This window comes from Hesperophylax consimilis, chromosome 2 (genome assembly GCF_061612785.1).
Source record: "Hesperophylax consimilis isolate HC1 chromosome 2, BYU_Hcon_1.0, whole genome shotgun sequence".
NCBI classification, from domain to species: domain Eukaryota; kingdom Metazoa; phylum Arthropoda; class Insecta; order Trichoptera; family Limnephilidae; genus Hesperophylax; species Hesperophylax consimilis.
Genome location: NC_142837.1, coordinates 9,493,968 through 9,519,879, shown reverse-complemented (window position 1 = coordinate 9,519,879; position 25,912 = coordinate 9,493,968). Strand labels below are relative to the sequence as shown.

Genomic DNA, 25,912 nt, shown 5'->3' with positions numbered 1-25,912 from the left:
TTTTTATAAAGGAGCGATATGCCGAAAATTCACAAATATTTAACTCTAAAAAGGATAATTCCTACACTTCAGGTGGGATTGAAAGAATGAGACATTTTAGACAGCAGAAGAAACCTCATAAAACTTAGGGGACTATGTAATACATGTTTGTCACTCCCCCCACCGCCCGCAGTCCCCTCCATACCGGATGGTGCTAGAGAATTGTTTTTTGTTTGTGGTACAACTCACCGCCATCATTATCAGGGGTCAATTACTACAATTAGACAACTCCGAAATCAGCAGTTTTGTCATTAATCATACTATCGGGGTCAAATTACTACAATTAGGCAACTCCGAAATCAGCAGTTTTGTCATTAATCATGTTATGGGGGGTCAAATTACTACAATTTACTTCAAATTACTATAATTACTTAGGCAACTCCAAAATCAGCAGTTTTATCACTAATCATATTATCAGGGTCAAATTACTAAAATTAGGCAACTCCGAAATCAGCAGTTTTGTCATTAATCATGTTATCGGGGTCAAATTACTACAATTAGGCAACTCCGAAATCAGCAGTTTTGTCATTAATCATGTTATGGGGGGTCAAATTACAACAATTAGGCAACTCCGAAATCAGCAGTTTTGTCACTAATCATATTATCAGGGTCAAATTACTACAATTAGGCAACTCCGAAATCAGCAGTTTTGTCATTAATCATATTATCGGGGTCAAATTACTACAATTAGGCAACTCTGAAATCGGCAGTTTTGTCATTAATCATGTTATCGGGGTCAAATTACTACAATTAGGCAACTCCGAAATCAGCAGTTTTGTCATTAATCATATTATCGGGGTCAAATTACTACAATTAGGCAACTCCGAAATCAGCAGTTTTGAGTGACACACAAAACCATATTATCTTTATTTCTTCATCCATGTACGCCACAAACACAATATGTATTGCTGTCAAAGTCTGCATTTAATGGTGAGACCATACATAGTATAAACTGTATTACAGGACTCTCATTGGCAGAATTATTTAATGCGACACATCTCCCCTGCGAGGGTGCCCCTGTCCGTACAGTTTACAGGCAGGGGAACTATATCGCACCCAGCTGGACAACTTAAGGCGGGTAGCATGGATTGAATGAAAACAAGCAATTATAAAATATATTTTATTTCAATAATAATTGAAGAATCATAATATTATGCCTCAAGTAACAGTAATTATTGGAAAAGAAGAAAAGTGTGCCTAATCCGTTGACTAAAGCATTACTACATATCATCCCAGTTCACGTTAAGGAACATGTCTTACATAAATAATTTATAGCCCGAATCGACAACGGGCTAACGTTAACAGTAAAGTAAACACAGCATAGTAATTATTACATTCGAAAATGTAGAAAATTTAACACTAACCTAAAAACATACATTCGCAACATTGTGGATGGAATATTGTTGTAAAATACAAAAGAAATTGATATTCCTTCCATACAAACTAGTATGCCGAGGGGACATTCTATCCTCTCACCCAACTTGTAGTACACCCACCAGGGTCGCAATATCCCCCACATGCCATCGTCATCAATACTTCATTTAATAAAACTTGCTTAAAACATCAAGAGACAATTATCAACTGATAAACAATGCACCTATCATTATTATATAATTCATAACCAATAATAATATATATATATATACAGACGACTTATTTCTCTCTACAAACTTTACTGGTAATCAATACAGTACTGAATCTAATTAAATGTTTACTTGAAAATGTACATATCAGTAAATAATATATTGTAAAAATGTTGTAGAAATTACAGCAGAATATATGTATATAATTTTTTTAAATAGCACACCAAATCACATCAATTTATTGCACAAAATCATTCACTTATAAATATAATATAATAATCAATAAGACAGAAGAGGTTACTATTATTTGTGATATTATAATAAATATATTATCAGTGATGCACAACATTGGGCCCTATTTATCAATAATAAAAAATTATTATAAGTTTTAATATTGTTTCTTTTATTAATTTTTAATTGTGCACAATCTAAAAATTGAGTGCACCTGCACTGTCAAATTTATTGGCTATCAGTAGCAATCATATTTAAGTGTATTTTTTTTAAAATCCATTTACGCTTCTCGGAAAGTTTTTTAATCATACTTGATAATTTTCACTAGTGTGATAGTACTTTATGAAACTGTAACATAAATGTTAATTTGGGGTGAGGATTGTGCATCACTGTGTTATAAACTTTAGTCACTGAAGAGATAAACCGATGGAAGTGTTTTATAGACGTGTAATTGTGCCCGAATTAAGGTCCATTTTTCCTTACTTCTGGTCAAACTCATCGACATCAATCCGATGACACTTCTTCAGGGATTATCTACTTGGTGACAAAGTCAACAGGGTTTAACCATTTCCTCATATCTCAACATCAATACGGACTGTTGTAAAAACTGTTTTCTGTTGTAAATAAAAGTGAATCTCACGGATATGGAAATAGTACACCCTTCAGTTGAGGGTTTCGGAGACTATCGCAATTCGCCATGGTCCGGCGGGTTGGTGAGGACCAAGGTGCGTGTGTGTGTGATGTTTCTGCGTGCGGGGGGCGCCAGTAGAGGGGGAGGGGGGCCCTCCTGCAGCAGGCCCCCCAGCGGGGTGCCCGGGGACCCCGGCACGGCGCCCAGCTTCTCCAGCGGCGGTGCCAGTGAGGACTTGCGGGGGTAGCTGTGCTCCGCCAGCACGGGGCTGCTGGGCCTCTCCGAGAGGGGTTCCTCTTGCAGCACGGCTAAAACATTAACACTATTTAGTATCCAGAGATACTCTCAGTATGAAACGTGGGTTGAAATGACTAACCGTGACCAGATCTGAATAGCCAGATAACAGTCATATGAGGCTTTCCTGTAAATAAGTACAGTACTATGACTTGAAAATGAAAACTTCGAGACACGGAATTCGCAATGCGCTTTTTCACAGATATAAAATCAATGTTTGCAAGTGACATAAAGACAAGCTAGAATAATATTAAGATTTATTTTAGCATATATAGGCTTAAAATACTATAAAATCGGAGCAAGTGCGGTGAGTGCCTAGCAAATCTGATATGGATTCCAAGGGTTAAGCCCATCATCATCGCACTAGCAACACTTTCCCACCATAATGGTTAGTGGGAGATTTTCAAATATTCTCAGGTTATTCGAAACCCTGGCATGTTTGTCTTAAGTTACCTAGGTGCTGCTTCATGGGGGCAGACAGCAAAGCGCGCCTCACGGTAGACAGCAGCTGCGTATGCGCCACGGAGCCAGGTGCGGGCGCCGGAGTGGGGGGCCGCAGCGAGGGGGCCACAACGAGTGCTAGTGATAGCAGCAGAACCAGCAGACAGGTGGCGGGCGCCGGGCCTTGCTGGGGGCCCCCGGGGGCTGCGGGGGCTCCCGACAACAAGGACTGCAGCTTCTTCAGTTGGCTGGTCAGGGAATGGTTCTGAGACTGCAGGGTTTTGATACGCTTCATCAATGTCTGGTTTTCGTCGGTGCACTGTTTGACCCTGTGGAAAATAAAAAAAGAAGGTCAAATAAATTCATCTGTATCTGTATTGGAAGGGCAAGCACCACTGAATAGAAAAACTAATTGGAAAGAAACTGATGAAATTAGTTATCTGTTCAAGAATTTTAATATATTTGAAAAGTTTGATCAATTTCACTGGAAGGAAAGACTGACCTTACTCTATAGATTTCTCTCTTCAGTCAGAAGTCTACAATTTCACTGTAATGAAAGATTGACCTTACTCTATAGATTTATCTCTTCAGTCAGAAGTCTACAATTTCACTGGAACGAAAGATTGACCTTACTCTATAGATTCATCTCTTCAGTCAGAAGTTTACACATTCAATAAAAAAAAAAATAGTAACATTGTGAGTGTATCCGCAATAATATTTTAAATTTATGCATTTAAACATAATTATAAAGGAGAATATCTTGAAATTTGGTTTACGTTAATATGATTAACCATTCAACAAGACTACAGATATTATTTGCTCATAAACTATTTAATCAATATTAAACACGGTGTCCTGAAACTCGTAGACAAGCGGAAACTGGTGAATCTACATCACATTTAGAGTCCATTTTTAAATACATCTATTTGAATATCACTTTATTTTTGGTAATGAATGAATCAAATCGTGGAAGCGGAAATTAACCCACTTCCTGACATTCGATCGAGCTGAAACTCGTCAGATAGGCTCGTTGTGTATGACAATACATTCTGTAAGCGTGGCAATCACGTACACACACTCAGACATATACGCATTTTATTGTTCGTCTATCCATCTCATAATAATTTTTTTTCGCTTAACTTTAAATATCTACTTTCTTCCTAACCTGTAACCATAAAAAGATTGTAAATGGAATATAACTGGTTTATTTCATACTCAACATCTTAAATACAAAATTAATTCACATGTATCTGTATGACTGTATGTTTCCTAAATATACTCAAAAAAATTATTTTTTTCAATTTTCTGATATTGGATGACATTACAGCAGTTAATATATTAAATAAATGTCGGTTCTACCAGATCGGCATTTGGTGAGATTGTTAACACGGATGACTACAGTCCCTGGGAAGGAAGGTTCAATCCTCAGTCAAACCAATTTTCTGATATTGGATGACATTACAGCAGTTCATATATTAAATAAATGTCAGTTCTACCAGATCGGCATTTGGCGAGGATTGTTAACACGGTTGACTACAGTCCCTGGGAAGGAAGGTTCAATCCTCAGTCAAACCAATTTTCTGATATTGGATGACATTACAGCAGTTCATATATTAAATAAATGTCAGTTCTACCAGATCGGCATTTGGCGAGGATTGTTAACACGGTTGACTACAGTCCCTGGGAAGGAAGGTTCAATCCTCAGTCAAACCAATTTTCTGATATTGGATGACATCACAGCAGTTAATATATTAAATAAATGTCGGTTCTACCAGATCGGCATTTGGTGAGATTGTTAACACGGATGACTACAGTCCCTGGGAAGGAAGGTTCAATCCTCAGTCAAACCAATTTTCTGATATTGGATGACATTACAGCAGTTAATATATTAAATAAATGTCGGTTCTACCAGATCGGCATTTGGTGAGATTGTTAACACGGATGACTACAGTCCCTGGGAAGGAAGGTTCAATCCTCAGTCAAACCAATTTTCTGATATTGGATGACATTACAGCAGTTAATATATTAAATAAATGTCGGTTCTACCAGATCGGCATTTGGTGAGATTGTTAACACGGATGACTACAGTCCCTGGGAAGGAAGGTTCAATCCTCAGTCAAACCAATTTTCTGATATTGGATGACATTACAGCATTTAATATATTAAATAAATGTCGGTTCTACCAGATCGGCATTTGGTGAGATTGTTAACACGGATGACTACAGTCCCTGGGAAGGAAGGTTCAATCCTCAGTCAAACCAATTTTCTGATATTGGATGACATTACAGCATTTAATATATTAAATAAATGTCGGTTCTACCAGATCGGCATTTGGTGAGATTGTTAACACGGATGACTACAGTCCCTGGGAAGGAAGGTTCAATCCTCAGTCAAACCAATTTTCTGATATTGGATGACATTACAGCAGTTAATATATTAAATAAATGTCGGTTCTACCAGATCGGCATTTGGTGAGATTGTTAACACGGTTGACTACAGTCCCCGGGAAGGAAGGTTCAATCCTCAGTCAAACCAAAAAAAATAATTTAACATTGTTTTAGGACATTTTAAAATTATGTATTTTATAGAAACAGGTTGATTTATTTGGTATTACACGATATTTGATTTTCGTTTTCGTTTTTGAGTGAATATATATATGTAGTCTGAAATTGGGATTTTTAAGGTAATTTAAAAAAAATCGATCATCAGGGGGTTAATAAGAAGATAGACCCGGCTCCAAAATTTTTTTTTAATTCTTTACGTATACTTACTTAATATATCAAAATGAAAAATAAAGTTTTTCAGTTCTCTATGTGATGCAGATTCCCCAATTTCCTGGTTGCTCCACCAGTTTCTGGATACCGTGTATAAATAAAGAGTAGGAAGAACAGAAAAGTAAAGAAATAGTTGCATACCTGTCTTCGAGCCCGTCAACGTATTCCTTCTTGCGTCTGCGCGAGTCCTGCGCGGAGATCTTGTTGCGGATCTTGCGACGGATGCGCTTGAGCTCGCGCTCCTCGAGGCGGGTGAGGGGATAGCGCTCCGGCAGGGCCACCCCTTCCCGCTGCAGCAGACGCCGCTCCTCGGGAGTCAGGCGGAGACGAGGGAACTGGCGCCCCTCACCCCCAGAACTTCCTGCCTCCGAACCTTCCACTTCTCCTTCACCCTCCCCTTCTCCTTCGCTGCTAGGTTCGCTAGGAGCCGATCGATCGCTCCCGGATTCGGTACGCCACTCTTCAGACCCGCGTCGTGCTTGCTGTAAGAATGTAGCAGCCGCCAGTTTGATACCAGGCGCGTGCTCCAAATCGGTTGCGTTTATAATCTTGATTGTGCGCAGTTCTTTCATGTCCTTTATGGTGACCGGGAGTAGAATGGAGCGGGGGTGTCCGGGGGCCAGGGGGGCGAGGCGCAGCAGACGCTGGGACGAGGAGACGCTGCGGGATTGCAGGGCGTTGTTCTCTACCTGACCCTGTTGTGGACGGCTGATGTAGTGCTTCTGGATCTTTGGCAGCACCACAGGGGCGGAGCTCACTACACATTTCCTTTTCAGGTTGACTATTTCTGTAATATATTATTTAAAATTAATAAATACACAATAACAATTTATGTTATGATACTAATTAAAAATGATGTGGACCCCCCTGGGTTCCCGTGCCGAGGACCAGTGTCGGCTGGTACTTACAAACAATGGGGTGTGTACTAAAAATCTTTGACATAATAAAATTAAATTTGATTAATAATTCTTCCTATCGCTTCCAAAAAATGAATTCCGATGACATATTGACCTATCACAGCGTGGCTCTGCATTGTGTGTTAGTTTGAGCGAAACATTGAACGAAAAGAGTAGATGTTAAAATATAGACACAATGTCGACAACAATATCACACAAATAAGTCCTGGTAAAAATGCTACTGACAAACCGGTCCTTTTGATGTGGTGGAAAGTTTTCCAATTGTCTTCCCTGGATTAACAATTTTGCAAGGCAATGTACCTACTTACTATTTAGATTAGATAAAAATATATGGGAACATTCTCGTAAAATTCTTTGAGGGATATGCAACAAACCACTGCTCTGAATATAGGTACAAAATGCTTTGCTTTTGTTCACCACATATTACAAAGACACCTATTTGTACCTAAGCGTTATGTTATAACCGAATCGACTTTTGTAGGTTATTTGTGATGAGGTGAGTCAAAAATTTAGTATATTGTTCTGCGCTCGGGAATTTTTAGATTGGCAGAAATTCAGGCAGTGCGTTTTTCCGCTCCTTAGGGCTAGCCGCCACTGCTGAAGACCCCATTTTATAGTTTTATATGTTTGTGCAGGTTAGGTTAGGTTCTGTACAGGAGCGAGTCTAGATTTTGCTTGAACCAGACTGGTAAGATTAAAAAATACAACATTTTTTTATGTTGTTGTAACTGAAATTTTTTTTAAATTAATTTTTTTTTCAAAAAGGCAAACATTCCCAGGTAAAGAATAACCTGAAAATATTTGAAAATCCTACTACTACCACAGTAAGCGGAAAATGTTGATTGTGCTGTGATGTAGGACTTAGCCAGCTGAGGAATTGAACACACTACGTATGGGTGGAGGCCAAACACGATGTCAACTCAGCTACCGGACAGTGTATACTGAAATATTTCTATGTATCTGCTTCGACAGGGTGGGGTATCTGATTTTAATTTTTTTTATTTACCAATCATCAACTTCGGGCTTTTAAATGATTTAGTGCATGATACAAAGAACAAACAAAAAAGAGAGAAGAGAGAGAAAAAACAGAAATCAATCATTTAAATTGCGGATAGCATCAAAAATAATAAAATGAAGTTTTGGACCACTCAGCCATTAATTTTTACACCTTTAGAGGTCATTAAATTATGTCATCGTGACATATGTATATATTATATAGATTTATTATATAAATTTTTGTCCCGGGCAAAGACTTTTCCTACGGTTCCACCCATGTGCTTTTGAAGTTATTTATGAGGAAAGTTATTATATTACATAAATCATGTTACTATATAAATATAATAATAAGTTCTACTATGAAAACAATATTTGAATGTTGTGAATCCTGAATCTATCTTTGTATAATATTGATTGTTAGCTGAACTTTCGACTTTCTGGTATCTGATTAGCCCCTTAAATACGCAATAAATAGTAGATAGCTGTTTGAATACTCTGTAAAATAAATAAACCCGGAATGACAATAATAATAATCTGTTGCCAATGTAAAGAAGAGTTGTTGAAGCAACACTTGTTTGTTTGTACAAGGCAGTTGAAGGTGAAATGTTTAATGATATCATTAAAACTAACAATCAAGCAATCATTACTGTTTGCTGAAGGTATTATTTTATAACTACACATAGATATTATCAATATTAAATTTCGTTTCATTTTAGGTTTTCTATCTTGCCAGAAAATAAAAGAATTTATTTTTATAATTGAAATGTTTTCACAATTAAACACTAATGTATGCCACTAGTAATAAACCTTAACCACTCGGAACATTAGAACGTCAAAAGACGTAAATATGATAATAGCGGTCAAGACATTAGTACGTCTTTTCACGTAAACGCGCGAGATTTTACAAAAATCGATTTATTTCCATCACTAGTATACGGATTGCCATGATTTAAAAAACAGAGTATCGATAATGAATAACGCTACGCGTCTGCATTCAAGAATATCTATGGAATCTAGAGGTGCATTATCTAAGTCGATTGGATTTGTCATCTTGTTCGTTCATAATTTATTGCGTTTTTAAATAATTTATTAAAAATATTTTAGTTTGGACGGTTAATATTTTGAGGTGACTAATAGTTTTTAATTATATTTTTTCAATATATAAAGTGTTATTTCTTTATGATACTCAGAAAACAGTACATTTTTCACAGCTTTGAAATAATGGTCAGCGATTTTTAGATATTTTTGACGTTTTCAGAAAATGTATATTTAGAAACGCAAATATTTACGTACAACAAAACAATACGATAGTGAATTTCATAATCTTTCCAAAACATTTTTTAGAATGAGGCTACGTTTCCCAAAACGTGAGTTATGAAGCTTTTAACAAAACTCGTGAATAACACAAAAATTTTCGCGTTTTGACAGTTCGCAAAGGAACACAAAGTAAATAAAAGTCCTTTTCTGAGAGGTTAAATGTAAGAAGGGCAGTGGTGACTCTTCTAAAAAGGGCATTTGGTCAATGACCTCCCAAAAATATGATGCAATAGTATCAATATAAAAAGGATTTAACCGCCTTACCTTTGGGTTATTATTCAAAATGTAGGTAAAAAAACATCGGTTTTTTTTTCATTAGATTTCGCAATAACAATACTTGTTTTCAACATACCAGACATTACTTTTAGACAACAGACTCATTTATGACCCTTTTTATATCCTTTTGTAAGTCCGAGGTTCCCAACAAAAGATGTCACCGAATATTTTTTGTAATAATATTCTATTGAATATTTTGTATTGAATATAATATGTCAATCAACATAATCTCGATACATTCTGCATATGAGGTAGCCAGCGATTGTTGGTGGGCGGTCAAAATGAACATAACACCTTTTCTTAGGCCATTTTTTCACTACACTTTCAAAGTGAACTGCTGATTATGGAGAGGTTTATGACTTATGACGTTTTACCAATTCCTTCTTCATACGAGCCAATCACAAAAAAGAGTAGGAGTTTACTGATAGCCACGGACCTCACTGCTACGAGGATATTTAATCATAATAAAACCATATATTTTAGTACTCTTTATTTATTTTATTACTCTAAAATATTTTTTTGTGTGATAAATTTAGAAAAAAGGGATCAAAGCCCCACATCACAGTCAGGACAGTAATACCTTGTCTCCTTCCTCACTTTTTTCCCACTTTCATTTAGTTAGTTAGTTAGAAGCAGCAAACAGCGCAACGTCTTGCAGCATTCAGTTTGTCTGCGGTAGGGGTAATTACATCAACAAAATGTCTTTCAGTTAGACGTAAGTTGTTTGGGTTGCTTGATGGTCTTCCCCCTTTGGATGAAAAATCTGCTGCATTGTAATTTTCTAAATATTGAAAGATTACCTTTTCTCTAAATGTAGAGTTATTTGAAACAACACCCTTTTTTTGTACAACACAAATGCATTCCAGAGTGCTTATTCCAGAAAATGGAAAAATATTTTTTTGTAATATTCTTTCCCCTGTTTTCTGGTGACAGGGCGAATCACGAAATGCTGGTCAACCCGATCTACTCCACCCATCGTAAAATTGTATTCGTTTGCCACAGTTTGGCGTTGTTTACCCGATTCAGTTCCAGCTCCCGCATCAGTGGAGAAGAAAAACACATCTTTTTTTATCTCTCCACCTCATCATCATGATTTTCCCCTTTCTGTAGGCTTTGGTGTATCCACGAGCAACCTTCTTAGGAAAAAAAATATTTTGGGTATTCCTTTTCGTCTGAATCTTAGTGTTCCATATGTGTCCGTTTTTTTTTGTAACTAATAATTCCGCTAATTCTGGTGACGAGTAAAAATTGTCTGTTGTCAGGCAGTACCCCTTATTGAGCAATGGTCTCATTAGTGACATAACGACTTGGGAGGAGACTGGAAGATGTTTGTAGCTCTGGTCAAAAAGGGTATTTTTTCCTGTATAAATAATTGTGGACCATATTTATCCTGAGGTGGACTCACACAACATATATGTCTTCACGCCGAATCTCCATCTTTTGAGTGACATGTATTGTATCCATCCTAAACGTCCTTTGTATAACATCTAACTTTCGTCTATGGTCACATTTTTCTCGGGAATATATCTTTGTTGAAATTTTTTTGCAAATATCGATACACAGGCCATATTTTGTTCAGTTTGGGATTGGGGTGGGCCGATTCGTTGTATTCAGCATTATTGCTAAAATGCAAAAAATTCTTTAGCAATAAAAACCGCCTGTATAAAAGGGTACGTGCAAAAAATGGAGCCTCAAATATCGGACTTTTGGACCGGTACCTACATCTTTTCTTCTGGTTTCTTAACCAAACTTTGCACTAAAATGATTGCAAAAAATATTCTCATTTCGTTGATTGTTGTTGGATGCCACGAACTTACAAGGCTTGTCGAAGTCCGTCCGTGGAAGGTGAAGTAGAATTGTTAAATTGCTCAGCAAATTTGTTTGATCCACTATCAGTTGCATCAGTTCTTCATCAAAAAAGTAGGTGAAGAATTCATATTCATCTTTACAATTATTGAGTGCTTCAGGAAAGCCAGATGTCGATCTAAATTCAAATGGTGGTTGCAAAACATCTCCTTCAGAATCTATATCCACCCACTCCTGAGCACTTGTAGGAACGTCTTCTACTTCGCTTTCATGTTCATCTTGTGATGTAGAAAAATCCTCACTTATAGTGGTCTCACTTCCGGAGCAGCTAATATTTTTATATTCACTCTCACTTGACATATTTGAACACAAAAAAATCAGTTTTTGATAACACAAAGTACATAAACGGTATAAAAGTCACTAATAAATAGACATACATTCACATGAAGTTCACTAAAAAACACGTAACGTAATAATATTGTTATAATAACTGCGCCACTTGCGTTGAGAACCACTGACTAGCGACGTAACTTGTATGGGAGTGACGAAAACTCACCCGTTTGCTTCGGCTGACTTCGAAATCCTAAACGGGATGACACAGGAACAACTTGACGCGGACGAACGTATCACGAACGTTTTGTGGGTTTCGGTAAAGTTTTTTTTGTACCTGAGCGTACGTGATACGCCTTGTTGCGTTTGGGTGATACTTTGACGGCCGTATTACGTACGTTCGTATGCATTGGGCGGTTAACAAACTATCCGATTATTAATTTAGTTCTTATTCATGCCATCTAGCTACTTATAGCTATAAACCTACCGTGTGTCACTTTAAATTTTGTCCCCAAGCAATCTGCTTTCTTTCTCTTTGCTATAGAGACAAAGGAGGTAAACACTATCATGTCTGACGTATGCTTAATATCATACAAAATTGATTTTTAAGTTGTTTTCGGACATGACTGCGATGAGATAGAGATATCTAGGATTATTAAAGTGTTAGAGGGAGATGTGAAAAAATATCAGTCGAAAGTTTTTGTTTGATAAAAGATAGCCGTCTTGAACTTAAATATTATTTTGTGAAATTATGTTTTTAACATTGTTTTGAAATTTGCATGGAATAATTTAAAATGTCAAATTCAGTGGATATCATGTTGAAATAAATCGAAAATAATTCATTGAATCATGACAAACTTATTAAGTGACAATTAGTTTATTTTTTTATTTTTTTTTTTTTTACAGTAATACCGCACAAGAGTCCCAACTGCTCCCGTCTGGAGCGAGTGAGACTATGGCATCCCCAATTGGGGTATGTTGTGAGGCTGAGGGTATTGGGGAGGGGAGGGAGATGGGGAAGAGGAAGGTGGGGAAGTACCTGGCTATTCAGATCTGGTCACCAAACACGGCTAAAGCCATTTCAAGCAACGTTTCAATTCTGAATGGTGGTCTTACACCAGGGCGATACTGAGAGTATCTTCCACTCTGGAACGTGCCGCAAATATACTATATATTATTTTAAATTATTAATTGTGAAATAACACAAATTAATCAAATAAAATTTATTTGCGCACGCCGGGTTCGAACCCGCGACCTTCGGATCTGTAGTCAAAAGCGTATACCACTAGACCACGCCGGCCGTCAACAAGTTACAAGAGAGCAAAATAAAGAGGTTAAAAACGATATTTTAAAAGGAAAGGTTATAAATTTTGGCAGTGGTTTTGCGGGTGCAATAAAATGAATGTTTAGCTACTTTTGCTTTAATTTTCTACTTTTTAAATCTACTTATAAACAATGGACTGAGGTTGGAGTTAGTGATTTAAAAACTTGAAGGAGGAAAAGAAAAAAAACATTAATTGGGTATGTGTAAATAATTATATAAATAATCTTAAATTCGGCTTCAGAATATGTCAGTATTGGTATTTTTATAATATTCACTACGCATTAGCAATATGTATTAACATTTCATATTCTTTTTTTTTTCAAATGACCATCCACTTCTGGTTATAGGTATGTATAAATTAAGTTGTAAATTGACAGAGCTATAGAAATGATCCAAACACTATTATTATTAACAAGCATAGAACAGTGAAAAATCACGGGATATTATGATATTATTTTCTGTTAAAATATTATATTACAGGTACCTTTAAGGCTTGTCTGAATTTGTTACAAAAATACAGTTAGAAATTTAAAAATTACACTTAAATTCAAAGCAAATCCGAGTTCTAGTGTTCATTGCATTGGAGTTACAGGCACTAAGAAAATATTAGTATTTTTATAATAATATTACGACTGCTAATAACACAAAGTAATAGGCCTAAATGTTGCCTGACTCGAGTAATCTCACCATGCTGGCCGGCAGTGAACCTGTTTACTGCCAAATTTTTTTTATTTTTTATATTAACTCCACACAGGAGGCCCTGAAGAAAATAATTTCCCTCAGGGCCTATGTCATCTTTGGGGATGCTGTGTGGAGGGTCTTTTTGTGAAGAGGAAGGAGTGAACATGGGTCTTGAAGAGTCCCATGTTGTAGGAGGGAGGAAACACAGAGGCCGGCAGCTCGTTCCACAGCCAAGCTGTTGAACTTAATATTTATTTGTCAATTTAACCAGGACACAACCACATTTGTTGGAAGCGGTTCAGGTTAATTGCGCGGAATGTCTGCCTCACAATTGTCGTCAAGAGAGAATGGAAAGAACAATATTGGAGGGCCAATGGTGTTTGTGCAAACAAAGTAACAACTGATACAACATTTAATTACAATAATTGATAACACGGCAACCTTGAGGAACATTCCTAACAACACAAGGAACACTCATCACTCTCATCAGATATGACCAGACTTTTAGCAACAATTATTCGTCATTTGTGGTTTGCAGATAATGCAACATTCTAAGCACACAAATTTTTACACATACCTACATAGGTGACCGGATATCTCATCAAAATGACAGTTCAACACACTTACAAAAAGTGATATAAAGTCATGAAAAATGATGAAACAAAACTAGGTTACATTTAACCTAGTTTTTGTTTCATGACTTTATACCACTTTTTAAAGGTGTGTTTAATTGTCATTTTGATGAAATATCATGGAACCACCTACATAATATATTATATTAAACACATTACAACATATTATATTACACATATTACAACAAAACACAATCACATAACCGAATTTACTTTTTTTATTTATTCACTTTATTCAATTGAATATGGACTTCATTAGCATAAACTCTTTATAGGGTGACCGGGGGTAAAGTGCACTAACTTAGGGAGGTGATTCTACGTGATAATACAAGTAAAAGAAAACAAATCACTTTTTTCGAAATTCCAACTTTTAGGGGTACTTTTCTATGGTATACTACCTCGTTATAACAGTCAACAATTATATGAAGATAAGCCTGAACTAAAATATCATTTTGTAATTGCTTATTATTGCCGTGATCGTTATAACCAAGTTCGACTGTATATAAAACTTCCGGAATAAATTCTCTAAATAATAGTGAAAACCCCATCAAAATCCGTTGCGCAGTTTAGAAGAACTAAGCGCACAAACAGACAGACGCGGAGAGCAACTTTAATTTATACTATTTACAGATTCTGATGATTATCTCCATTTTTCATTTTTGCATCTGAAAGGTCCTCTTTAATCATAGGTCCTTTTCTGCTTTTTATCAAGTTGTGATCATCAGTTGACTGATCACAATATGATCGAAAGCGTAAACAGGTCGAGAACCAAAAATTCCAGATACAAAAAGAAATGTCAATATAATATGCTGATCGTGAAATTGATGGTCATCAAAAAATGTTATGTAGATATCAGGTAGGTACTCACGTGTGTGTTGGGTGGCAGGTGCAGGGGAGGGGGGCGAAGCTGGCGGGGGAGAGGGGGCCATGGAGGAGAGGGGAGAGAGGACCTCCTGCCCACCCCCTCCTAGCAGAGGACCCAACTCCAGCATATCCCTAACAACAAATCATTACATTAGAATAGTCATTTATGTAGGGGTACGACAGAACACTGAACAACTCTGTCTTAGCATACACTCCTTGCTTTATTGACATTCATTCACGTTAGCTCCGTCTTTTGTTTATAATATAAACTTAATATTGAAGACAATATTAGCGATTAAACGAAAATTTGAGACATAAAATCTGAAAAAGATAAATTATCCCTTACGGTATCTCCAACTTCTTCCTCCAATCACTTATATTATGAGAATAATATACATACATATTGTCGCCGTGGAGTGAAAAGTAACAACTAACAAATTAACCTTTTTGAGATGATGGGTATTTTGTGGTTGCAATTTTAAATGACTGTGTTTTTAAAAAGGGTTTTTTTTTAATAATCAAGGTTAAAGTCTTACAGCCTTACTAAAGAAAAACCACTTCACATTCGCTAAACGGTGTTTTCGTAACACAGTGTATAAAGAAACCAAAAAAACAATATCTTTAACTCTGTTTTTTTAAATTTGGCAGCAGAACATAACAATAATTTTTTAATGATATACTAATGTTTATAAGACAAGGTTTTTTATGCATGGCACAAAGGATAAAAAATTATTATAAGCAATAATTATTCACCTGAAATACCGGTACAAATTGAAAATATTTTCCAAGAAAAAATAAATGCCACTGACGGGAATTGGCCCGCACCTTCTGATTGCCGGTCAGGTGTTCTGATCGTTATTTCAAAGCACCTTACAGGCAATCAGAAGGTGCAGGTTCAATTACTTGGAAGATATTTTAAATTTGTATGGGTATTTATTATTATAAAGTACTAACAAGTCTGCATGGTCCATGGAGAGACCACTGTCGGAGCCAGCGAGGCTGGTGCCCTCAGGGCCTCCCAACAGGGAGCCCCCGTCTAGTGAAAAGATGTTCTCCAATAGCTCCTCCGAGCTGGATGGCCAGGTGTCCTCCTGCAAGCACAAACATTATTATGTGGACAATGGATGGATCGACAGAAAAGAAACGCCTGTTGAAATGGAGATATGTAAAGACACATCCTCAATATACACTGGATCTGATTAGATAATACCTATATGTGTCCCTGAAGAAAGGTCAATTTTATACAATATTACTTTGGGTGAAATATAATAATCCAAGCATTATCAAATATCAAAATTCTTTCTAGTTTGAAACCAGTATAGATCGCTTCTACTGATTTTCTATTCAGTGCCCTGGACATAACTTAGTTGACAGTTGTGATCTTCTCCAATGCCTAACATTCCATATTACTTAAGTTTAATTTTCCTTTTTGCAAGACCTACTCTAAACAGAACTCCTTCATCTACAGATCCACAAATTCATTTAACACAAAACATTCAAGAGTCCCAACTACCCCTAACCACCTGAAGCCAGTAAGACAGAGTATGGCATCCCCAATTGGGGTATGTTGTGAGGCTGAAGGCAGTCGGGAGGGGAAGAGGAAGGTGGGGAAAAGCCTGGCCATTTATATCTGGATCATTCAGATCTGGTCACGTATCACGGTTAAAGCCATTTCAAGCAACATTTCAGTTCTGAATGCTGGTCTTGCAACAAAGCGATACTGAGAATATCTTCCACTCTGGAATGTGCGTAAATTGTGAAATAACACAAATATTTTACTTGGCAATGCCAGGATTTGAAGTGGAAACCTCCAGATAGCAAGACAAGAGCCTTGATCACGACCACGGAGGCTAACGAAGGTAAGGGACATAAAATGAAAATTAAAACTAAATCATTGCGTTGCTCACATACCTCGAGAATAACAACATCCTAAGCGATTGGCAATTAGGATTTCAACTAAACCGATCGTGTGGCGATCTGTCGTGATCTGGCGTAAGTAATGCATATTTGGGGGCGCTACTTGGAACGTTTTGAAGAAATTCAAACCTTCGAGTTGGATATCTTTGATAGGGTCTGGCACCGGGCACCTGTCGGAAAGATACCATCGTATGGGATCCATCCAACCCTACATAGTTGGTTTGCGGACTTTCTCAAAGGAAAAACAATTTAAACCTTACTAGATGGCTCTTCTTCCTCTCCACACCAAATCAATGCGGGGTGCCACAAGGATACGTGCTGTCGCGAAGCTGTTTTTGTCGCACATCAATGACGACAGCACCATTCACGAGACATATCTTTTTGACAAGCACCCTTCTACTCTTGATGTCCGTACAGCTTGAGATAAAAAGTTGACCACCACGTCGAGAAGTTTGTACCTGGGGTAAGACACAAACGTCAGTTTCAACGTCTCCATAACCCAAGCGTGTCTGATTTCGGCAAAGAGGGAGATCAATGACTTTCTGGTGCAATTTGATGGAAGCACCCTCCTCCACTGAAATGCTCGGAGAAAGTTTATCGGAGTGGCTCATCGGGGCTCTGTAAAAGCCCGAGTAAATCTGACGCACAAGAAACTCGGCGTCTTTTTATTTCTTTATTTTATAAATTTTAAAAGATAACAATTTTGGTGATTTCTTCAAACACCATACTAGGCTCATACCTGTATTTTGGTAGTCAGTCGTACATGATTTATGTAAAAATATTTACAATAATAAAATATAAGGGAAAAGAAAATTATTATGATAAAACAAAAAATAAAAAACGTATATTATTATAGAAACCATATTGGAAATAAAAATAAAGATATAACTGATTGGAAAAAAGATATTTTAAAGAAAATAGAAGTAAAAATATTAAAAGTAGGATTAAAATATGTGTAAAATTATACCAAATTATTTTATACCATTATTTTTTGTCTTGTATTGGGCTAGCAGATTTTTCAATAGTAACCAACTGCTAACTCTATACAAATCTCAAGAGCCACCTCTGGGCTGGAGCCCCACCTGATAAACATACTTGATTCTGTGCAAAGGAAGGCAGCCGTCTAATTGACAATCCATTGTTAACAGACCGATTGCCATCTCTAATGCAGACGCAATGTGGTCATGCTGAGTCTGTTCTACAGGTATTTCAATGGAGCCTGCTCTAGGGAGCTAGCAGCATTGATCCCAGTACATGTGCATGAAACTCGAGGTACACGAGTGGAACACCCGTTTACAGTTGATGCTGGCTTCATGAGAACGGGCCGCTTATTCGACTCGTTTTGTGCAAAACAGCTCGTATGTGGAACGAGTTACCGGCATCTGTTTTTCCTTTTTCATTTAATCCAGGCCTCTTCAAGACCTGTATTAACAAACTGGGTGGTGACATAGCTCCTCTGCATTTACACTTACACCTACAGGCAGGGGCGCTCTTGTGAGGTGTCACGTTCCCATCTACTCCCATCCTTCGCCACTTTATGCTAATTATATGTTCCCCCACAATCCTCACCCCACCCCTCAACATATTTTCTTACAAAAAAAAAACACTTGTACGAGGGTGGTCTGAAAAGTTTCCGACGCAAAGATGGCGATACTCGTCAATAAAAGCTAGTGAATGTAGCTGTGCATCTTTTGACAGTTACTCACCAAAGTTTCGGCCATTTTGAAGGTGCAGTTTTTAGTTGACAGTCGTTTGAGTGAGACGATGTGTGTATTTTTGTGAAAATGGAAAAAAATTGAGTATCGAATTGTTATTAAATTTTTGTTTTTGAATACGCCTACGCAAATCAAAAATGATTTGGACTCAGTGTATGGGGACTCTGCACCATCATTTACCACAGTGAAATTTTGGGCAGCTGAATTTAAACGTGGCCGTAAGAGCTTGGGAGACGATGAACGTTAGGGACGTCCAAAAACTGAGGATAACATTGCTAAACTTCACCAAATAGTGTTAAACGACCGCCGAATTAAAGTGAGAGAGATAGCAAAGGTTATGAAAATTTCCAAAGAAATGTCACATATTAAATCAAGATTTAGACATGAGAAAGCTGTCCGCGCGTTGAGTGCCACGTTTGCTCACGTTAGACCAAAAACGTGTTTGAATGAACATTTCCAACACTCTGTTGGCGCAGTTTAGGCGCAGATTAATTACTGTAGATGAAACTTAGATCCACCACTATACGAGTACGCCCGAAACAAAAATACAGTCAAAACAGTGGACTGCAAAGGGGGAACCGGCTCTAAAAAAGCAAAAACTGTTTTCTAGGCTGGGAAGGTGATGTCAACTGTTTTTGGGATAGTCATGGAGTTATCTTAATTGATTATCTTCAAAAAGGAAAAACTATTACAGGAGCATACTACCCATCATTACTTGACAAGCTGAAGGCATAATTTGCAGAAAAAGAAAATCCTGTTTCACCAAGACAACGCGCCGTCTCACACCTCAGCAGTGGCCATGGCAAAAATCCACAAATTACGGTTTGAACTGCTTGACCATCCGCCTTACTCACCAGATCTAGCCCCAAGCGACTTCTTTTTGTTCCCTAATCTAAAAACTGCGCTCGGATGACAGAGATTTTCATCAAATGAGGAGGCAATCACCTTTGTGAACAATTATTTTGCAGAGAAAAACGCCGAGTACTATTTGGACGGGTTACATAAATTGGAGCATCGCTGGGAGAAGTGTGTAGAGTTACAAGAAGACTATGTAGAAAAATAAATAAAAAAACTTAAGAAAAAAATTCTTGTTTCATTGTTAGGTCGGAAACTTTTAAGACCACCCGCGTATTTCACACTTTATCATTTACTATTTTTATAACTGGCATATTATAACAAAATAAATAAGTAACTAGTTTAGAAGTTCTTGGAAGTTCAATGGCCAAAAACTATGAAATTGTAGCCTACATGAAAAGAAGAAAACCCCATCGACTTGGTCACATCATGTCTTGTGGCAAATACAACAATACCCAACCAGTTATTCTAGGTAACATTGATGAAAGATATTATACTAGGGAAAAATATCATGGCTTCGAAATCTACATGACTGGTAAGATTTAACTTGAGTTTGAAGCGATGGTTACCTTAAAACGCCCAAATGATTTTGTTTAATTTAAATAAAACTACAGGCTTAATGATAATAAATGATGAGCAATCAATTTTTCTTATCTTGACAGGTCAGCGCTTCCATTCTGAAATTGGGATGGGTTTCATATCTATAATTTTTTTCTTTGTTGCCAGGTAGAAATGTGGCAATTTTTTTGCTATCATAGAAGAGGAAACAACAAATTTGGTCACACCTGGGACGAAATATAAACATTTTATAAGCTGTTTTCTGGAGGGGAGACTTTCATAGTAACCGATGATTGCGTCCAACTGTTGAAATGTTTCATGGGAAATAGATCTACAAGTTTCTCCCTTTTACCAACTCCTAAGGTCTAGTCTACTAGGACGAGGGTACTGTATAAATACCAAGGTCTAGTCTACTAGGACGAGGGTACTGTATAAATACCAAGGTCTAGTCTACTAGGACTAGGCCAATGTATAAATAATCATTTCGAATGTATTGAATATGTATAAATACCCTTTTTTTGTCAAATTCACAGTTTTAAGGTAATAAGTTTATTGCCCCATAAAATATTATTAAGCATTCAAGTATCTACTTAACTAACTGTAGTATCTTTTATATGCCACGCAATACTGTGAACAATATTATCATTATTGAATAGATATATACATACAGATATACACACACACTTAATCAACGTTAAATCTTTTATGTTGGATGGCCAAACCTGTTTTTAAGCCCTTCTGTAAGATCTTAGATTAGAGTTAAGACTTTCGAGGCCAATAGTTTTTTTTATTTAAAAAAGAAAGACAAACATTCCCGGGTTACGAATAACCTGATATTTTAAAATCTCCTACTACCACCACAGTAAGCGGAAAATATTGCTTGTATTGTGATGGAGGACTTAGCCAGCTGAGAAATTGAACATGCGATGCCGGGGTGGGACCCACACGCGATGCCAACTCAGCTACTGACCGGTCCAATAGTCATTTATTAGTTTTTTTTCTTCTGGAAAATCACAATACCGAGGATTTTTTTTTTTTTAATAATAAATCTTTTAAATTTAAGTAACAAAAATACGAGCAATTTGATTTTCCTTATAAAAACCTAGATAGAAGTAACATAAATAGATTGTGAGTGGCTTCACGACAGTTTGGTAATGCATCCGTAAGGGGAAACTAGTGATAATAGCGGCCGTAAGGGCGAGGGGAACAAACCAAGTGGCACGGAGCAGGGAGAGTGGCGTAAGCGTGTCCTTGTCAGTGATTTGTCAATAAAGGAATCTGACGACTCTTCGGCATTCAACGTACGACTGGTTTCGCAGATTATTCAAAGCATTCTCGAAACCCTCACTCAATAACCAATGACAGCACTCTGCAGAGGAAAAAACAGCTTGAAAATCACCTGCCAGATCCAATACAAAAGGAAATGATTGCATTAAGATAAAGACTTCTTTGTGGATGAAACATTAGCCCGCACACTTTGTTGTAGAGATTCACCGAGGACCCAAAGGTTCATAAGTCAAATTATTATAATGTACAAGTAAAGAGGGGATTATATTAAGTTTCATGCAGTCCCATCTAAACTATCTAATAGGAAAATGTAAAAACAAGCACATCACGTAGTTAAACGATTTACAAATAAAACAGAATAGTTATTAAATTTTTTTTTAATTATAATCCAGTTGCCCCCAAACCCCCACCAAAAGGGGCATTAAAACTTACTAACTAACTAACTAACTAACCATCACGCCGTTTCCCCGCAGGGGTAGGCAGAGAGGACGGACCGCCAAACAACTCGGTCTTGGCACACACTCCTTGCCTCATTCACATTCATACATCGTCTCATACATACTCTTCTATTGTTCTGACTCTTGACATGGCCCGACTCAAGTATCTGATTCACTTGGTCGTGCCATGTCTTCCTCGGGCGTCCCCGACTTCTGCTACCATTAAAACTTACTGATATAAAATATTGCTAATTTATTAAGAATCTCTTCAAATTATTAGTAATTCTGTTTAAAACGGGATTGCAGGCCCTTAAGGAATAAATTGATGTCTACTAATAAACTTTTAGTAAGATACGAACGTATTATAACGTTTCGTCACTGTATATTATTAAGGAAAGTGCGGGTGCATGAACACTTGTTCCTATTTATATCAGGAAACGGCGTGCAATCCCGTTTTTAACCTGCTTACCAATAATTTGGGGAGATTTTTAATAAATTAGCAATACTCATTTTTGTCCTTGTGTACGTATTAATCTACAAAATCCAAAAACGGATTTACACACAAGAATACAACATTTCTTTTTTTAAATATACATTAACACCACAAACGACAATAAATTACACACACATTCAGTTAAGACTGAAATTAATAAAAAGAAACATAGGACATGAGGATGTTTGTACAAAATTGTGTACAATGTCCTTTCCGATGTCCTGAAAGCAAAAAAAAAAACTGTTTAATCTTAAAATTATTTATCAAAATTAAAATGTACTTGTTTTTACTTAATTAGACATATTTAGGCTTCTTTTTCCAAACTCAAACAACACCGGCACGGCAGGTCTGAAGTATGTGAATTTTAAATGCCTATGGTTCTATACATAATGAAATATTCATTTTGTAGTGTTGGCAATAACACGCGGGTAAATTTTTCCCTGATAATTAAAAATGAAGTTTTGTTAGCGATCGGCGTCATAGTGATTTTTCAAAATGGTGAGTGGTTCTGGAATCGTTGAACTTACTCAAAAAACGTGTGGTGAATGCTTCGAGGACTGTCATAGCAAATAAACGCGTGGTGAATGCTTCGAGGACTGTCATAGCAAATAAACGCGTGGTGAATGCTTCGAGGACTGTCATAGCAAATAAACGCGTGGTGAATGCTTCGAGGACTGTCATAGCAAATAAACGCGTGGTGAATGCTTCGAGGACTGTCATAGCAAATAAACGCGTGGTGAATGCTTCGAGGACTGTCATAGCAAATAAACGCGTGGTGAATGCTTCGAGGACTGTCATAGCAAATAAACGCGTGGTGAATGCTTCGAGGACTGTCATAGCAAATAAACGCGTGGTGAATGCTTCGAGGACTGTCATAGCAAATAAACGCGTGGTGAATGCTTCGAGGACTGTCATAGCAAATAAAAAAACATGAGTTAAATTTTTTAAATTATTACCTTTAAACTTAGGGTTTAAAAGATAAAAAAAATTTGCACTAAATTAATTGGGAGGTGAGGGCCAATTTTTCCGCTCAACAATTCGGATGTCAATGGGTTAAAAACATGAAAAGGGGACAAGGAAAGAGTTTTATTTATACGTTATTTTACTTAGAACTGTCAAAAAAAGTCAATGTCATTATTATTGAGAGCTTTCATATTATTCAACGTCATGTTTCACTCATTGCATTTTTTTGTATTTTGCACAATCCACAGACATAGGAATTAATAGACGAGAAGATAATGGCGAGGGGTAAAATCAACTGTTGAAGAACGAAGGGAGTAAGGCTGACTGTGATTCGTCAATAAATCAATCTGACAGTAAATAGGCATCTCGCATTATAATATCACCATTTACTTCTTAAAAGTAAAACCTGCTTTTGAATGAAAAGACATTTTTACATGGGAGCGCAAATTACTCGCCACGTTATGAACAAATTTGCGAAGTCCAAATTCGGCAAAAAAATTCGGTTGTATTTTCAGAGTCGAATATTTCGTTTAAGTATTTAGTTAAGACACTTTTATAAATGTTCATAATTTACTTCCCAGCAACCAACCAGCTTTGTGTTTCGCGTCCAGACGTTTCTCGATGTGAGAATGTGATGTTTCTAAAACTGATCTATATTATACGATGTGAATATGCTTAAAATAAAGTAAAATAATGCTTATATATGGAATGTAATACGACAATTGGGTTTATTCTCTTTTTCACATCTATTTTTACAAGTTTTCATAGTACAAGTCAACATTTTGCCGTGTTATTTCGTAAAATGAACCGATGATGCCTCGACCATAGTTCGCACAAGAATGATGACGTCACGTTTTCAAATTTCACTTGAGGTCATACGCGAGCACAGCCGGTTCCAATGGAACCGGTATGGGGAGTGGGGATAATACGCTTTTAATCACTTAGGGCAGGTCTACTAATATTCATATGTCTATGGCACAATCCAATTGTAGCGTTAGAGGTACTAAAATAACTTTATGATAGAGAGAAAAATAAAATAATATTTTACAGTAATGACTAGAGTGGAACAGTAAATGACATTCAAAATATGACTTTTACCATAAACATGTTTGCATCTAAAAAAAATCGTGTATTTACAAAAATTAACTAAGAAAATAATATCTAAATAACATAATCTAAAAAATATGTCTCCAGTAAACTTCTATTATCTTTGCAAGATATCAAAATATTGTTATTCTAGCTGAGACAAGCATTTATTGCTTAGGGCAGCAGTCGTGGCAAATTTACATTTACAGGGAAATGTTAAATTATTACACAAGATGAAATCATTTACCTTGGGCATGCAATAAAGAAAATTACAATATTACAAAGGAACAGAATTTACAACTCATTATGATAATATGAAACGATCAACAATTGTTTTATGAGTGGAAAGGTGTTGTATTCTGGCCAGTATGGTGACAATGGTACTAATGCGAGTCTAGAACTGCAGGTAAGCTAGTGAATGTGTACACGATGAGCCAAGGGTGGCAGAGGGTTGCTCCAGCTCTGGGTAAGACACTAAATCCAAGTAAAGAGAAAGATGACTCATACCTCTAAAAGGGACATTAAATCCATCTTATAATCCATGCTGTCGCGGAGAGGGACAAGGCAGGGTTCCTAATTCACGACAAAACACGGATAGTGCCGATAACATATGTCACAACATGTGCTTCTATTTAGCCATATTGTATCAGAGTGGTATTATGACGGGTTGAACCTGAATCGCGGCAGTATTGGCGAGAGAGAGCTAACGGTATTTGAACTTTGAACGCCCGAACTCTGTAAGACGCAAGATCGAGACGGACGAGGACTCCAAATGTTGACACGTGAAAAGGTAGTAGCGGCGGCGGCAGCACGGTACGGTTAGTAGGCGCTTGATGCAATGAAAGTGATTTCGAGCCAACTAGAGCGCAGAGTACCGTTCTGCGAGCGCCTTACCCCACCCGTCAAAAGCCGATATAGGTCAATCTGCTAAGCATTATCACGAGAGAAAGGTCGCGACGAACAAAATAGGACTTACCAGAAAGTGGTCGGGCATATGCATGTCATACCCCACATCCATGGTCTCCATCTTTATGTTGTGGTTGTATTCGTCGTCTTTTTTCATGAGAAAATCCATTATTTTGTTTATGTCATTAGTCTGGGCTGACATATTGATGTTACACAAATGTCATTTTAGATAGGGATGCACTGAGAATCACCAACGTCGGACGCTGCACTATGCGATAAATAATAGGATATTAGACTTTCCTGGTGAATTTATTTGGATTAATTATAAGAATGACGTATTTTCCCCTAAAAAATTCTAATTAGGAAAAAATAAGCGAAACAAGTTCACCCTGCACGCGCAGCAACAAACGTGGAACTAATGACGTCACTACAACTTATCCACAACTCGCCCTGTGATTGGTTGGCCCGCTGCAGGAAAGCAGGGAGCTGCTCTAGCATTGCATTTGCTTCTGCATTTATTACATAGATGTCCAAAAAAGACTATATCATTTTGTCCGTA

At 37.0% G+C, this 25,912-nt stretch overlaps 1 protein-coding gene across 2 annotated transcripts; it reads right to left on the bottom strand.

Annotated features, from left to right (window-relative positions):
* Positions 1-1,145: 1,145 nt before the first annotated feature.
* LOC149425672 (uncharacterized) lies at positions 1,146-25,781 on the bottom strand. 2 transcript variants are annotated; one of them, XM_089641114.1, is made up of 6 exons: positions 25,424-25,781; positions 16,091-16,227; positions 15,141-15,268; positions 6,135-6,780; positions 3,232-3,548; positions 1,146-2,792 (listed from the first exon to the last, which is right to left on the bottom strand). In XM_089641114.1, the coding sequence occupies exons 1-6, from the start codon at positions 25,553-25,555 to the stop codon at positions 2,536-2,538; spliced, it is 1,617 nt and encodes a 538-aa protein (XP_089497240.1). In that variant the 5' UTR covers positions 25,556-25,781; the 3' UTR covers positions 1,146-2,535. The 2 variants fall into 2 exon arrangements, with proteins under 2 accessions (XP_089497240.1, XP_089497247.1); XM_089641121.1 differs by lacking the exon at positions 25,424-25,781 and adding an exon at positions 24,955-25,308.
* Between the last annotated feature and the right edge of the window lie 131 nt (positions 25,782-25,912).

Excerpts from the sequence above, each read along its gene's own strand:
- LOC149425672 (XM_089641114.1), bottom strand. The coding sequence starts at position 25,555 with ATGTCAGCCCAGACTAATGACATAAACAAAATAATGGATTTTCTCATG. Across the intron at positions 16,228-25,423 it reads ATATGCCCGACCACTTTCTG|GAGGACACCTGGCCATCCAG; the intron begins GTAAGTCCTATT and ends TTGTGCTTGCAG. Across the intron at positions 15,269-16,090 it reads TCCATGGACCATGCAGACTT|GGATATGCTGGAGTTGGGTC; the intron begins GTTAGTACTTTA and ends ATTTGTTGTTAG.